This window comes from Zasmidium cellare (assembly GCF_010093935.1).
Source record: "Zasmidium cellare ATCC 36951 unplaced genomic scaffold M409scaffold_24, whole genome shotgun sequence".
In the NCBI taxonomy this organism is placed as follows: domain Eukaryota; kingdom Fungi; phylum Ascomycota; class Dothideomycetes; order Mycosphaerellales; family Mycosphaerellaceae; genus Zasmidium; species Zasmidium cellare.
The window spans coordinates 311,425-325,867 of NW_022986968.1; the positions used below are offsets into that span (position 1 = coordinate 311,425).

Sequence of the window (14,443 nt, forward strand, 5' to 3'; positions counted from 1 at the left end):
TGTTGCCTTGAGACCACCACAACACCCCTTCAACAACGCCCACAACGCCGATACACATTTCACCGAGATCGAAGAGAGCCTGAAGTTCGACTTTTGAGGATACTCCAGTTGCAGCGACCTCCACACACATACAGTAGCCTGCCATGGCAGGCATCTTCGAACAATCGCGCAACCAGGGCACGCTCTTCCTAGGAGGCCAAAAGATCAGCGGCGCAGACATCCGTGACCAGAATGTCCTCGCTACTCAGGCCATTGCCAATATCGTCAAGTCGTCGTTCGGCCCCAGCGGGTTAGACAAGATGATGGTGGACGATATTGGCGATGTTACCGTGACCAACGACGGAGCTACCATCCTCTCACTACTGAACGTCGAGCATCCCGCCGGAAAGATCCTCGTCGATCTTGCACAGCAGCAAGATAAGGAAGTTGGAGATGGAACGACCAGTGTGGTCCTCATCGCGGCCGAGCTGTTGAAGCGCGCAAACGAGCTCATGAAGATGCGGATACACCCAACCACCATCATCACCGGCTACAGACTAGCGTTGAGGGAAGCGGTACGATACATGAATGAGAATGTCAGCACAAAGGTCGACACTCTGGGCCGGGATAGCTTGGTGAATATCGCAAAGACAAGCATGAGCAGCAAGATCATCGGGTCAGATTCGGATTTCTTCGCCAACATGGTGGTGGACGCTATTACCAGTGTCAAGACCACGAATGCGAGGAATGAGGTCAAGTACCCGGTCAAGGCGGTCAACGTGCTCAAGGCACATGGCAAGAGCGCGACAGAGTCGGTACTGGTGAAGGGATACGCATTGAACTGCACTGTGGCTTCGCAGGCAATGAGGACACGGGTCACGGATGCAAAGATTGCTGTACTCGACATGAATCTGCAGAAGGAGCGACTGAAGATGGGCGTCAACGTTGTGATCGATGATCCTGCACAGCTAGAGAAGATTCGTGAGCGGGAGTCTAGTCTGGTGACGGAGAGAATCGAGCTGATTCTGAAGGCTGGCGCAAATGTCATCTTCACCACCAAGGGGATTGACGACATGTGCTTGAAGCACTTTGTGGAGAAGGGTGCTATGGCTGTACGGAGATGCAAGAAGGAGGACCTGAGACGGATAGAGAAGGCTACCGGCGCAACCATGATCAGCACTTTGGCGGACATCAACACTGGTGATGATGTGTTCGATCCCAAGGCGCTGGGAGAGGCAAAGGAGGTCACGCAGGAGCGCATCTCGGACGACGAGTGCATCCTCGTCAAGGGACCAAAGGTGCACACAGCGGCTTCGATCATTCTGCGAGGCGCCAACGAATACTCTCTCGACGAGATGGAGCGATCAGTCCACGACTCGCTCTCAGCCGTCAAGCGAACTCTCGAGTCTGGTCGTATCGTCCCAGGAGGAGGAGCCGTCGAGACTGCTCTGCACATCTACCTCGAGGAATGGGCCACCAGTGTTGGATCAAGAGAACAGCTTGCAATTGGTGCTTTTGCTGCCTCTCTGCTCGTTGTTCCAACCACCCTTGCGGTCAACGCTGCGAAGGACAGCTCCGAGCTTGTTGCCCAATTGCGCTCTCGCCACGCCCTCTCACAACGCATGTCAGAACCAGCATCCGCGCATCCTCCAGCACCCGCTAATGGTGTACCGCCGTCGCCACAGCGCGCTTCGACGCAAGAGGTGCTTGACCGCGATGCGAAAGCACTCGCCAAGGCGAAGGGCTACAAGAACTATGGTCTCGACCTTGCGAAGGGCAAGGTGCAGGACTGCGTCAAGGCGGGTGTGCTGGAGCCCAGCATGAGCAAGGTCAAGCAACTCAAGTCTGCAGTCGAGGCGTGCGTGGCCATCATGAGAATCGATACCCTGATCAAGCTGGATCCCGAGCAAAGAGGTGGCGAGGATGATGGCCACGGTCATTAGATGTAGCTCAGGAAGAGTGTGGATAAGTGTCAGAAGTAAAAGCACTCTATGTATACTATCAATGACAGTGCAAGTGCTCAGGTGATCATCAATGTCTTGGCATGCATGTGATCCTCCGATCCTCCGCCTTGATAAGTGAAACTGTGCGCTAATCGCCAGCTTTGTTTACTTCCAACCCCACCTCGCGTCGCGCATACATCTTGTCCATATTCTCTGTACAGTCTTCGTTGTACTACAAAACTACACGCATAATGACCAGTGAGCTTCTCGAGTTCCTACGAACTCACGACGAAGCTTTCCGTAGGTGAAGCCCACCCTCAATCCACACCTTCCAGCTTCCGTACTCACCTCTCCCAGTCAATCCCGCCTAGCCTCTCTCTACTCCGACTTCCGCTACCAAAGAAACTCGAATCCCGATGGCTACACCGCCAACTCCTCCGCGTGGCTACGCGCTCTATCCTCCGCCGCAAAAGCTGGTCTTGTCCCCTCGGCCTCTGGCTCTGCGCCTGGAACTGAAAGATTTGTATTGAATAGCGGGGAAGAGCTTTCGAGAGATTTGCAGACATCGCAGTTTGGACGGCCGTTGGCACTGGGTGCTGTGATTGAGGATGCGGTCAAGCAGGGACAGTTGATCCCGCTGAAGGAGTTCGTGGAGAGGGCGGAGAGCGTGTACATCAAGAGATGGGTGAGGGTGCCGAGTGTTGGGGATGTGTTCAAGTGGGGACTGAGACAGTTGGGAGTGCTGGGCGATGGGACTGGTGGGGAGGATAGGCTGGTCAGAGGGGAGTTTGTGGTGATTGGGAATGTTGAAGAGGCGGCGAAGAGGGTGATCGATGAGGCTGATAAGATCGCGACGAGTAATACTAGCAGGGTGTTCTCGAAGGCGATGTTCAATAAGGCGTTTGCGAAAGAGGTGGGGGTGGACAAGTTGAGCCAGAGGGATATGGATGTGCTGCTGTTGCACCTGTGGAGGGATCGAAACGCTGTGGCATATGATGCTGCTTCTGGGATTGTCAAGTTCAAGGCGCCGGGAGAGGTACAACCGGTGCCTATCACAGCCGAAGACAAGTCGATCGCAGCGTTACGGACGTTGATCTCGACGACTGAACCTCAGATCGAGCAGCTCACAGCACGAATCGCACAGTTGGACATCACCGCTCGCACGGCAGTATCGAACAAGCAGGTGTCAGCTGCCAAAACCGCCATTCGACAAAAGAAACTCGCAGATACGACTCTTCAGCAACGGGCCGCCACGCTGGCTCAACTGGAAGATGTATACGCCAAGATCGAGCAAGCGGCAGATCAGGTCGAGATCGTCAAGGTCATGGAAGCTTCAGGCGAGACCTTGAAGAGCTTGAATGCCCAGACTGGTGGGGTGGAGAAGGTGCAGGATGTTATGGATGGCTTGAAGGACGAGATGATGAGTGTGGACGAGATCGGGCAGGCCATCAATGATGTTAGTGCCGGCGAGATTGATGATGTTGAGGTTGAGGATGAGTTGGAGGCGCTCGAGAAGGCTGAAAAGGAGAAGGTCGAGGCGAAGGAGAGGGCTGAGAGAGAGAAGCGTGAGGCTGAGGAGGCCCAGAAGACGAAAGCGAGGCTGGCTGAGTTGGAGAATGTGGGAAAGGAGCCTGAGCATGAGAAGGATGAAGGTGCCGCTGCGAAAGAAGCAGAGAAGGCCATTGCATGAGACCTATGAGTCCTTGATCCACGTCTACGAACGATACGAGCAATGAAAACCATGCTACAGACGCAACCGTCGCTTCTCCTACTGTCACTACCTCGCCTCGTCCCGCAACATTCCCTCAGATATACTCAGGCACGAGATACACATCCGCACAGCTACACGGAGTCACCCCACGTCTAGACGGATACAGCCTAAAAAACAACTGCAACGTCCCATGCCACCAATCACACACAAACCAACCCCCAAACGAATCACTGGCACTACCAATCGCACCCGGGCTGCTCGTCCACTGCAGCCCCGTCTCATTGATGAAGAACCCCGAAACCGTATACCCCGAACCCACGGCTCCGGCGTTGATTTCGACGGGCTGCCACTGGGTGTAGAACGTGTCGTAGGGGACCATGACGAGACCCCAGGGGAATTCGTTGCCCAGATCGAAGACTTGGTTGTAGACGTGGCCGTCGTAGGAGTCGGGCGTGGTTATGTTTGTGATTTTGAGGAAGCCTTTGATTCCGGCGGTGGCGTTGGTGGTGAGGCTTACGTCGCTGATGCCGGCGCCTGTGTGGTAGCTTTGGCTGTTGCAGTTGGGGTTAGTTGGTGGGAAGGGTGAGGGGAGGGATGGGGATGGTACAGGTAGAGGTTGTTGAAGGCGTCTTTTCCTGGTGGACGGCCTTTGACTTTGGTCTTGAGCTTGTACGATTGGGTTGTGTTGAGCTGGGCAGTGGTGATGGCCGCGAATGCGAGGATGAGTGGGAGGAACTTCATGATTGACTGGCTGATTGGTGTCGGATTATCGATCTGCTGGGTTGATATCTGCTAAATGAGTATTAAGGTGCAAACTCGATGATACCTTCTACAGCTTTATATGCCTTCCTCTTCAGCTCGAGCATCATCGGTAAGGTGATCTCACAGCGGACAAGTGATGCAAGGTACCAAGGTTGGTAGTTTCAAGCTTTGTAGCCTGCGTTACACGCGAAACGACACACTCTCACCGGAATACTGCACAAGATGTAATATCCAGAAGAAAGTAATCTTTCGGTTGAAACGACGCTGCGGGACTCAGGACGTTTGCCTTTTCGTCTGCAACATGTCCTCTACAGTTCTCAAATCTCTCAAATCTCTCATATCACACCCCGCAACATCTTCTCGAGATAGCAGAGCCAGATGAGGTCAGACAACATGAGCGAGCTGGGCCTGTATGGAAGCTTCCCTTGCCCGAGTCGCTGGGTTCGTATTCGTCCTTGCCGGTCACACGGTGTTACTGCCGCCTTGCCAGCCTGAGCAACTCTTGACTGAGTGCGAATTTTGGAACTATTGAAACTGTACGAGAGGTGCTGATTCATGTACGACGGTAATCAAGGCGATGATGGTGTGGTTGTGGGATTGTGGTGAGGTCGAGGAGGACTTCGACAAGGTTTGTCAGGATCTGAGGTCGGGGCGCTGAGGGATCTGAGCTCACCTCAGGCAGGGAGTCACAACAACAAAAACTTGAGGTTCGATTCAAATCTGCACAAAATATTTCAGAACATCTTGAAGACCATCTCTCTCGCCATCGACAATGGCACAGAACATCTACGATAATCCCCAGTTCTTCGACGAGTACGCAAAGATGGAGAGATCTGTCGATGGCCTCGCCGCTGCTCCAGAATGGCCCTCTCTCCGTTCGATGGTAGGCGATGTCAAAGACGCACGCGCTCTCGACCTGGGATGCGGATATGGATGGTTCTGCAGATGGGCTATAGAGGCTGGTGCTCATGCAGTCCACGGTGTTGACGTTTCTCAAAGGATGATTGACAAAGCAAAGTCAAGCACAGTACCCGCGAACCTTACGTACCAAGTCGCGGATCTAGACGTGTTTGAAATACCCAAGGACTCTTACGACGTGGTCTACAGCTCGCTGGCCTTTCATTACCTCCAAGACCTGGACCGGTTGTTCAGTCAGATCCACGATACTCTACCATCCGGAGGACGGTTCGTCTTCTCTGTCGAGCATCCTATATTCACAGCACCATTCTCGCAGACATGGCAGAAGAGCGAACACCAGGAGCTGATCTGGCCATTGAACAACTACTTTCGCGAAGGCATGAGGGATTATCAGTGGTTGGGCAGCTCCGTGAGGAAGTGCCATCGTACAATTGAGACGTATATTCGGACGATTGCTCGATGTCGATTTGCTCTTGTTGATCTAGAGGAGTATAAGCCGTCTGATGAGGACCTGAAGGCTCATCCAGATTGGAAGAATGCTTTGCAGAGGCCTATGTTCCTTCTCATTTCTGCAAGGAGGATATGAAATGGTTCCACAGTGCTGCTCTCCTTTCGGTTGTTCCGTAATGACTCTGCGAGATCAGAAAGAATACTTGTGGGAGACGTCAGTCACAATATCAGCTCCACAAACAGAAGTAAATAGAAATTCCAAGATCATGATGGGTTGCTCGTCCTGTCTATTGTTTGAGATTGTTATTCTTGCAAAAGAATTCTGCTAGTAATTTCCATCAATTTGTCCCATCAATATATTGATTGAAAAGAGTTTCGGATTCGGGACCGACATCACGGCTTTACGCGATACGCGTCTTCCCAGACCTCGACTTCTCTACCAGAAACATTCACTTCAGCACTTTGCGCAAAATGGCACAAGACTATACCGAATGGCTGGCGGTGAACGTGGTGAATGAACGGCAAAATGTGAACATCCCCAACCATATACCGTTCGACCGTGCTAATGCCTTTGAAGGTCAACTACCGCAACTTGAGCAGAGCGCTGAAGGTCCACTGCGATGTGGCCAAGCAGTAAGAGAAGAACGATAACTGTTGAGACAAGAGCCAAGGTTGAATTGATTTCAGGATGATGTATGATTTTTATCACAAGCAGAACAGCAAGAAGCCCGGCAGCGTGCATGCTACATACCTAATCACTGGCACGAAGCGAGCCGCGCAGACGAATGGCGTACACAGTCAAGAAGATGGAGACGACACTGTCATGCGAAGCAGTCCACCGCTCCCGAGCAGCTCTATCCCTCAGCCGGCTGAAGATTCAGCAACCACGACCCCGATTCGTTCAATCATGCTTGTGAAAGAGGAGCACCTGGACCAGGCAAAAGAGCTGTTCGAGGCGATGACCAGCATACACATATACAGCTTACAGGCCAATGGTCTGAAGGACTTTCAGGCCTTGACGGATTGCAATCGAAGAGTTGCAGCCGAGTATGCTTCTGAAGACCCATTGAAAGAGTGGAAGAAGTATGGCACAATCCAGAACCCAGGCGTCAGGAGGAAGACGAGGAAGACCGGACCTCCACCTTCTGCCGCACCAGCAGCCAAGCCAGAGCCTGTCAAGGCGAAAGTCACGGCTGCAGCGGCTGCGAAGACGAGCGCAGCTGAGATCAAGGAGTCTACCAAGCCGGTTGCGAAGAGCTTTGGTGCTCACGCACAACCTGAGGGAACCAGCAAGCCGCCGCAAAGCAAGAAGGAATCCTCGAGTATCTTCAAGTCATTCGCCAAAGGTGCGGCCAAACCCAAGAAGACTGACTCGCAAAGCTCCGCCGCAGCATCTCCTGCACCACCCCCAGCCGCGGAACCTGAAGATGTCCCAATGACTGGGTTTTCGGACGACGAGCTCGATGACGATCAAACGGAGAGCGGCCTGCCTGACGAGGAAGCTAAGGAGCCATCCGGCAAATCGAAGAAGGAGCGTGAGGCCGAATTGCAAGCAATGATGGACCAAGAGGACGAGCCAATGGAAGATGCAGACAGTCCAGCAGCTGACGAAGAGAAACACGACGAAGGCGCCATCGATAACGCTGATTCGCAACCAAAGGAGGAACCGAAAGAGACTGTTACTGTTGAGAACGGTAGACGACGTGGTAGGAGAAGGGTTACGAAGAAGAAGACTGTCAAGGATGAGGATGGTTACCTTGGTAAGAGGATGCGGTCGAAACAGCCCCTGCCCTGTTGAGTCTTACTAATTTGATGCAGTCACGAGAGAAGAAACAGCCTGGGAGTCATTCTCAGAGGACGAACCAGCTCCGAAGAAACCCAAGGTCCAAGCACCGTCTACGACTAAGGCTTCGGCAGGCAAGAAGGGAGCGAAGCCCGGCCAAGGCAACATCATGTCTTTCTTCTCGAAGAAGTAATTCGAATGCTCAAGAGGCGCCCCGCCTCGCTCATAATACATGTTCAAAACGCTGCAGATGCAATGCGAACATATTGTGCAACTCCTCAAGGTGTAAGGGCCATCTTCTGCCATCCAAATGCCAACGAGCGCCCTGCTTTAAGCGTAATTCGAACGATTGAGCGCTAGCTTGTGTGCGTAACATTGCCCCCGACTGCTCGCTTCAACTTCGATTCGTAAGATCACGCTGTCATCACACACCTCTTTCGGACCACGCTGTTTACCTTCCACTAGATCACCGACTGGACGGATGTCGTCTCGTATACTTGTCCATCTCGTCCCCACGACCCGTTACCAGCCTCCAAAAAGAGCAGAAAACCGATCGATTACCCGGCCTGTGGCGCTTCGTTTCTGGCTCTTGGGAAGTTGTATGGAGGCCCGCAGCTCCGTAATCTCCACGTCGCCTGTGTCTTCTCTTCGTGCGTCTCTGACCTCGCGAAGCAGAAGCCGTGCTAGCCCCTGTCTGGTCATCGACATGAAGTGACCTCTCGACAGAAGGTCTGCCGGAGACTCCGCGCTTTCGATGATGATGATGATGATGATGATGATCTTTGCTTCTGCTCTGTTCTTGGGGTCCTTGTCGGTCGACTCGGTTGGGTTTCCGTCGACGTTTGCGATCTGGATCTTTGTTGGTCTGCCTGCTTTCTCTGATTCCGACAGTCGCCTGCCATGTTGTGGCGCCGACAGATGTTTCATCGGCAGTTTCCACCGCCTTGGTCTCTTTCTTTTTGCTGGATCGAACAGAATCTGTTGGCTGCTGCTTGGATGAACTAGCGGCAGACTTGGTATCTGTGCTTGTAAGGGCTGCCGTTGGTGAGCGTGCAATCGCCGAGGGTTCACAGTGTTCTGGGCGCGCAACAGAGTTCATACCCAACGCAGCCAGGGTCTGCGTGTCGGCGGAGTCTGGATCTCCATCTAGTTCGTCGCGCGATGGAGATTCGCCACAGCTAACATCTGTTGCAGGATGTTCTTCCTCGTTATCCGATGGTTCAAATCGTGTCGTAACTTCTTGTCTGGTTGCCTCGGTGATGGAGTACGTATGCGTGTCGATCTCGTTGCCAGGTGAATCGAAGGACGAGCTTGCGGGAACTGGCCGTTCCCTACTTGTTTCGTCTGAGAGACCAACGTGTACATCAGGTAGGCCTGATGTGCTGTCGGCGGCTTCTGATGAGGTTTCCTTCGTTGGGCCAGTTTGGAACGCGTAAGTTGTCTCGATTTCAGTTGCTTCGGAACATGTATGCGCGTTGTGGTGTGTCGGAACAATCCTCTCTTGTTCTCGGTACCTTTCATTGCCTGATACATGACTTCTGTTGTAGACAAGCTCTCCGTCCCTCAAACGGTTCGAGCCACTGGCGTCAATGAACGGCGGTACTGAAGGCCCATTGATTCCAGATGAGCCTGTGCTGCTTTCAGCCACGCTCGGCGCCGGCTTGTCATTAACGAACGCGGCGTCGTTACGTAGTATATGTTGCGGTACTCGTTGGAGATAGAAGCCGTGGGGCACCCCTACGTGTGATCCTATATCCTGGTGTTTTTTTGGTCCTTCATCTGAGAGAGATGCCGTATACGTCGATGAACGAGCTGACCCATGTGTCGCGCCATAGGAGTGTCGACTCCGCCGCGAGCTTGGAGACGCTTCTGAGTTGTCACTATCATAGTCTTCCACATATGCGTGGCGTGAGTTGTTGCTCGGCATCTCATCGAAGATTTGGCTCGGCACACAGCTGCTTTCTTTCGTGGCAAGCATGGGCCGTTGTCCGGAGATCTCTGGCAAGAAAGGATTTCCATCGAGCGCCATCTGGATTGGGAAGACATCTGGTCTCCTTTGTGCATACTGAAGAGGTGTAAAGCCGTTATAGTCGGTCGACGCAGTGCTTCCTTTGGCTTCGACAAGAGCGCGGAAGACCTCGAGGCGTCCAACCATACCTGCAAAATGTAACGGCGTGGCTCCGTATCTGTCTATCGCGTGTATATCGGAACCGCTTTCGACACAGCGCTGGACGTCTTTTGAGTCTCCATATGCCGCCACGAAATGAAGCACAGTCCGCGCCCCGACTGGATCACGGTACCTCACAGTGTCTGAGTCAACGTATTGCATGTAATCGGACAAGAGGTCACTGGACCCCATTGAGAACACCTCGAACAACGTGACAAGGTCAGGTTGGTTTTTAGCTGCTTTCTTCAGCGCTTGCCTACGTTGGTCCAATTGTGCAGCGAGTCGTCCACATAGTCCCGGACTCTCCAAAGTCGGCTGGAATGTTGTCAAAGGTATTGATCTCCATGTGGACTTTTGCAAAGCCTGTCTGGCACCGATCAATGGCATCGGCGATGTCGTGCTGGCAGAGCCTGGATACTGAATGGCATCTCGATCCCATTGAACTCGTCGGTCTGTGTCCATCCACGTAGCCTTGTCTCTCTCGGGATGTCTAAGAAAGACGGCGTTCAAGAGCAGAAGGAGGTCCATTGGCAGAACTTCGAGCACGGCCTGTCGATCTTGTGCATCTTTCACGAAGCAGAATATTTCTCGCTTGGCATCGTCTGGGCCCAGCTCTCCTAAGATCTCAATCAGGCTGACAAGCGAGCTGACAGTACTTGCGTGACAGTGCCCGTGGCGCCGAATTTGATGCTGCAAGTGGGCCACGGCACACTCTTCAGCATACTGCCAATGTCCAAGGTCGCGGTAGTAGTCTGCAAGCTCGTTAAGAATATCCAAGGTCTCGCCCATACTCGAAGACTGCTGTGAATACAAAGCAAGTTCAAGCATGACAGTATAGTCCCTTCGATACATCTGGATGTCGCGTTCGCCCTCCTTCTGGACTCTCCACCGAACAATCTTATGGAGAGGGAGAATTTCCGGAAAACCGTTGTGATGGGCTCGAATAAGCCCATATCGCTGAAGGGTGTTGAGGGTTTCGCAATAACCGAAACGATCCCAAGACTGCTCCAGAGTTGCAAAATCGATTGAGCTTTCTCCAGTGAGAATCTTCGAGAGCCATTGCGGAAGATTGGCCGCAGCGTATGCATCTCGAGCGGCCTTTCCGAGTCGAATGCCAGAATAAGCCTGCTGGAACCGTTTGTGAAGACTCGTAGCCTCAGCATCTTTCAAGAAGGCCAACAAAGTCAGGAGCCTCATTGGTGGAGGTTCCCATTTCGGCCGGTCATCCCCGTAGAGCTTTTCAAATGTCGTCTCGAACGTTGTCAGTACTGTACGTGGATATGGTGATTGCATAAAATGGTGATCGTGGCGCAGAAGCAACTCATCTTTGCTGTCCTCAAACCGCTTGATGTAAGTCTTGACAGCCAAGCAAGCGTCGTTCAGACCAATCTCTTCGAGATGCAAGATACTCCTATCAGTCTGAATAGTAGCTGCTGCGAGGTGAACCGCAAGCGGCAGACAATCCAGGAGGTCTGCAATTTGGGTGCAAAGGCTGTCGAGTTCAGTAGAGCTCTCTTCAAGGTCCGGAAACGCAGCAATTTGCAAGAATTTGCTCGCCTCGTCCAGCGTCATAGACTCTAACGACAAGCTGACGCAGCCGAGACTACGAGCAGTATACGAGTCGCGTGAAGTGACAATGAGGCTTCCAGAAAGACCTTTTGGTAGAATATCTTTAATTCCCCATGTCAAATCATCCACGTTGTCGAGAACGAGAAGCCAGTTGTCGTTGCCGGGGCGATTCTCTAGCCAGGACAAGAAGTCATCCACTGGTGGCGATCTTTGAGGCACCAGAGCTTGCCCCGTTATCTCGTAGCGAGTATCCAATAGTTGAAGTGCTTTGCTTACACGAATACAGGAGTATATAAAAGAAGCCGGACTCTCCGCATCTATCCAGATCACCATACTATATTCGTGTTTGTGCTGTGCGATGTATTGCAGTACCAGCTGTGTCTTCCCGGTGCCGCCCATCCCGTGAACAAGGATAGCGTGACGTATTCCTGAGCGCTTCGTTCGTTGCTGTAACTTGGCTTCCATATTTCTAAGGGCTTGCGGTCTTGGAATAGAAATGCTCGAGTCAACTCGTCTCCGGGCGAGAGTCGGATCGTGAAAGGGGTTTGTGAGAGTTGGATTTCGAGTTCGATTTTCCCAAACTATGTCAAATGAATGTCAGCCAATTCGTACAGAGACGCGCGAGATCAAGATCCCCAAAGACCACCCGAAGCTGCTGATTATACCTCTAACATACTCCCAGCCATCCACTCTACGTACAAGGATAATTGACCCGTTGCTCACAGGTCAGCCCTGAACCTAGCGGCGAGCTGTCAATTCACATGAGTATAAACCAGCAGTCGGGAGGGCTGTCAAGAGGGTTTCATACCTGCGGGAGCTTGAAAATAGATATTCTCAGCCTGATAATTGCCATCTCCGTTCACCTGCTTAACTGAAAGTTCACCCGGCCCATTGTTAAACATTGCCCCGGTTCCAGAGGAGTAAATCGTGGTGCTGGCAGAATCCGACACCGAAGGCTCCACGTCGACCACTTCTTCAATTGCGGCCTTCAGATCCTCCACGGGAATGACATTCTTGAAGACGTGGAAGGCATGTAGGGTATAAAGGGTGTCAAGGATGTCCTTGAAGAGATTCTCGACTTTGTCCCGACGACCAGGCTTCATGCTCATGAGCGCCTTCCCGTATCGTCGAAGGATGCCATCTCCCTCATTAGAGCAGACCTGCTCGAAGATGTAACGCAGGTCTTCTGCCTTTTCTTTGCAGGTCGTCAGGCTTTGACGTATGGCCGCTTCATCTTCGTCCCCCCGGTAGTGAGATTCCGCAATGTTCAAAGTCTTTTGGACGACTGGAATACGCTCGTTGACGACTTGGAAAGCTTCGGGCAGCCTTTTTGCGTCTTTTGCGGCCTTGTAGGTCTCGATTATAGCTTCCGTGATGTTGACAATCGATCCAATAAGACCAATGACTGTAATTGCCTCTGCCATTGAGAGCGTGGTGAGCTGCAGACGTGAGTTGCATGTAAAGATGCCCTGCAGAGATGTTGAGCGAGAGGAGAAACCACGTCCAAGGAGAAGGAAATGGGAGCTGTGTGTTGTTCTCGAGCTGCATTGCGCAGACGTGTACGCCCTGCTGCAGTGGTGCCTCAGCCGGAGCCCATGCAGTTAGCTGTAGCCAGGAAGAGGCGAGGGAAGGTGCGGTGTCAGTCAAGCTGATTGGTGTGGCTTTCATCCCATACATACATGCAAAAGGACATGCGCCCCGTTGAGGCCGCCCTGGGCTGGACTAGAACGTCCGGGCTTGGTAATGAAATGTCAACTTCTGCAGGCCGCCGATCTGCGGGATGTGCCCGCTAAGGATAGGCCTGTTCTGATACCACGTGCGCGTAATGGGTGCAGCTAAAGTACAGGCGCAGCCGTCCCTATAGTTGGACTTCTGTCCACTGCCGACGGCCTCGATGTGGGATTCGACAACAGCCTCGCCACCTCCCAATCCGTCTCTTCACTTTCCCAATCTACAAGCTCAGGCCCACAGATCGCCTAGAGAATACAGTCAGCAAGACTTCACCCAAGCTACACACATCGAACACGACACATACCTTCCTCCTCTCCCTAAAATCCCGATACAACCCCTCCCAAACCACCCTATCCCTACAATCCTCCTCCATACTCCCCTCCCTCGTACACTTCGGCCTCACCTCCTCCTTGACCTGCCGTCCACTCGCAACCCACGGCTTCCCCAACGGCCAATCGCTAAAATGCACAAACTTCGCCTCATCCACCACCTTCTCCGCATCCCACTCCTCGCCCCCATCCCCCAGATACGCCACGTGCTGCCCGGGCTCCTGTTTCCGGAACTCCCCCGTCACGAGCGCGTAGTCGCGATGCGGCAGCACCATGCACGAGTCCCCGAAGACGTGGTTCATGATGTCCATGTCGAAGTCTGTGTCCAACCGGGTGGCGATGGCGGTTTGGATCCGCGCGGCGGAGGCGCTGGAGGGGGTAATGAGGGTGATTGCGTCGAAGAGTTCGTGTTCGAGCCAGTACGCCCTCGGCATCGCGACGGGGGTCGGCGGGAGGAGGAAGAGTTCGTCCATGGGCTGCAGCATCGTGGAGTCGGAGTCGAGGGCGAGCACGCGACGGTACTGCGTCTGGTTAAACGCCAGTAATTTCGTGAAGGAGTCACTCCAGGTGACATCCCCCGTGACCCTCTGCACGGGGACGGGCTGCAAAACCGCATGATACATCCCCTGCGCCTTCTGCAGAAGCCTCGCTTCCGTCGTGTACACCTCCGTGCCATTCTCCGCCTTCCTCGTCGAATTGGTATTCCACTCCTCCGAATGCAGAATCAACTTCTCCGCCTTCGCGCCTAGCCGATCCAGCGCCTCGACCATCATGACGCTGTTGCACAGGTAATCCAGATTCGTCGCGTACGACACGTAGGCGAAGTCCCTCCAGGTAACGTTGCGCAGCTCGAGTTCCACTTCGGTGTCCTGCCGCCAGCGGAAATGCACGCGGTCTTGGAAGATGCTTCCTTCTCGCAGGACGAACCACCATGTTAGGAGGATCAGCGAGGCGGCGAGGAGGAGCCGTTCATGCGCTTTGCTCCATCGCCAACTCGAGGGGGTTTTCCAACTCCCAGGCGCGAACGTCATCCCTTCGTCGTCGCGGGAGACAGGCCAGCGGAAAGGTTGAGATTCGAGGAACGGCGATCGAGCAGTGAGA

At 53.3% G+C, this 14,443-nt stretch overlaps 7 protein-coding genes across 7 annotated transcripts; 4 read left to right on the forward strand and 3 right to left on the reverse strand.

Annotated features, from left to right (window-relative positions):
* Positions 1-143: 143 nt before the first annotated feature.
* Positions 144-1,922, forward strand: M409DRAFT_56263 (uncharacterized protein; the record flags this gene model as incomplete). The annotated part of the gene is made up of 1 exon (XM_033813238.1): positions 144-1,922. One exon carries the CDS (start codon positions 144-146, stop codon positions 1,920-1,922), a length of 1,779 nt encoding a protein of 592 aa, XP_033665796.1.
* Positions 1,923-2,173: 251 nt separating this feature from the next.
* M409DRAFT_67612 (uncharacterized protein) lies at positions 2,174-3,612 on the forward strand (the record flags this gene model as incomplete). Its single annotated transcript, XM_033817480.1, has 2 exons — positions 2,174-2,226; positions 2,280-3,612. 2 exons carry the CDS (start codon positions 2,174-2,176, stop codon positions 3,610-3,612), a joined length of 1,386 nt encoding a protein of 461 aa, XP_033665797.1.
* A 115-nt stretch (positions 3,613-3,727) lies between these two features.
* On the reverse strand, positions 3,728-4,374 carry M409DRAFT_24812 (uncharacterized protein; the record flags this gene model as incomplete). Its single annotated transcript, XM_033807403.1, has 2 exons — positions 3,728-4,184; positions 4,241-4,374. 2 exons carry the CDS (start codon positions 4,372-4,374, stop codon positions 3,728-3,730), a joined length of 591 nt encoding a protein of 196 aa, XP_033665798.1.
* Positions 4,375-5,167: 793 nt separating this feature from the next.
* Positions 5,168-5,899, forward strand: M409DRAFT_24813 (uncharacterized protein; the record flags this gene model as incomplete). Its single annotated transcript, XM_033807404.1, has 1 exon — positions 5,168-5,899. The coding sequence occupies one exon, from the start codon at positions 5,168-5,170 to the stop codon at positions 5,897-5,899; it is 732 nt and encodes a 243-aa protein (XP_033665799.1).
* Positions 5,900-6,234: 335 nt separating this feature from the next.
* M409DRAFT_67614 (uncharacterized protein) lies at positions 6,235-7,739 on the forward strand (the record flags this gene model as incomplete). The annotated part of the gene is made up of 4 exons (XM_033817481.1): positions 6,235-6,291; positions 6,341-6,396; positions 6,451-7,523; positions 7,582-7,739. 4 exons carry the CDS (start codon positions 6,235-6,237, stop codon positions 7,737-7,739), a joined length of 1,344 nt encoding a protein of 447 aa, XP_033665800.1.
* Positions 7,740-8,068: 329 nt separating this feature from the next.
* Positions 8,069-11,747, reverse strand: M409DRAFT_24815 (uncharacterized protein; the record flags this gene model as incomplete). The annotated part of the gene is made up of 3 exons (XM_033807405.1): positions 8,069-8,395; positions 8,463-8,581; positions 8,648-11,747. 3 exons carry the CDS (start codon positions 11,745-11,747, stop codon positions 8,069-8,071), a joined length of 3,546 nt encoding a protein of 1,181 aa, XP_033665801.1.
* A 1,370-nt stretch (positions 11,748-13,117) lies between these two features.
* On the reverse strand, positions 13,118-14,112 carry M409DRAFT_67615 (glycosyltransferase family 8 protein; the record flags this gene model as incomplete). Its single annotated transcript, XM_033817482.1, has 2 exons — positions 13,118-13,258; positions 13,318-14,112. 2 exons carry the CDS (start codon positions 14,110-14,112, stop codon positions 13,118-13,120), a joined length of 936 nt encoding a protein of 311 aa, XP_033665802.1.
* Positions 14,113-14,443: the final 331 nt, after the last annotated feature.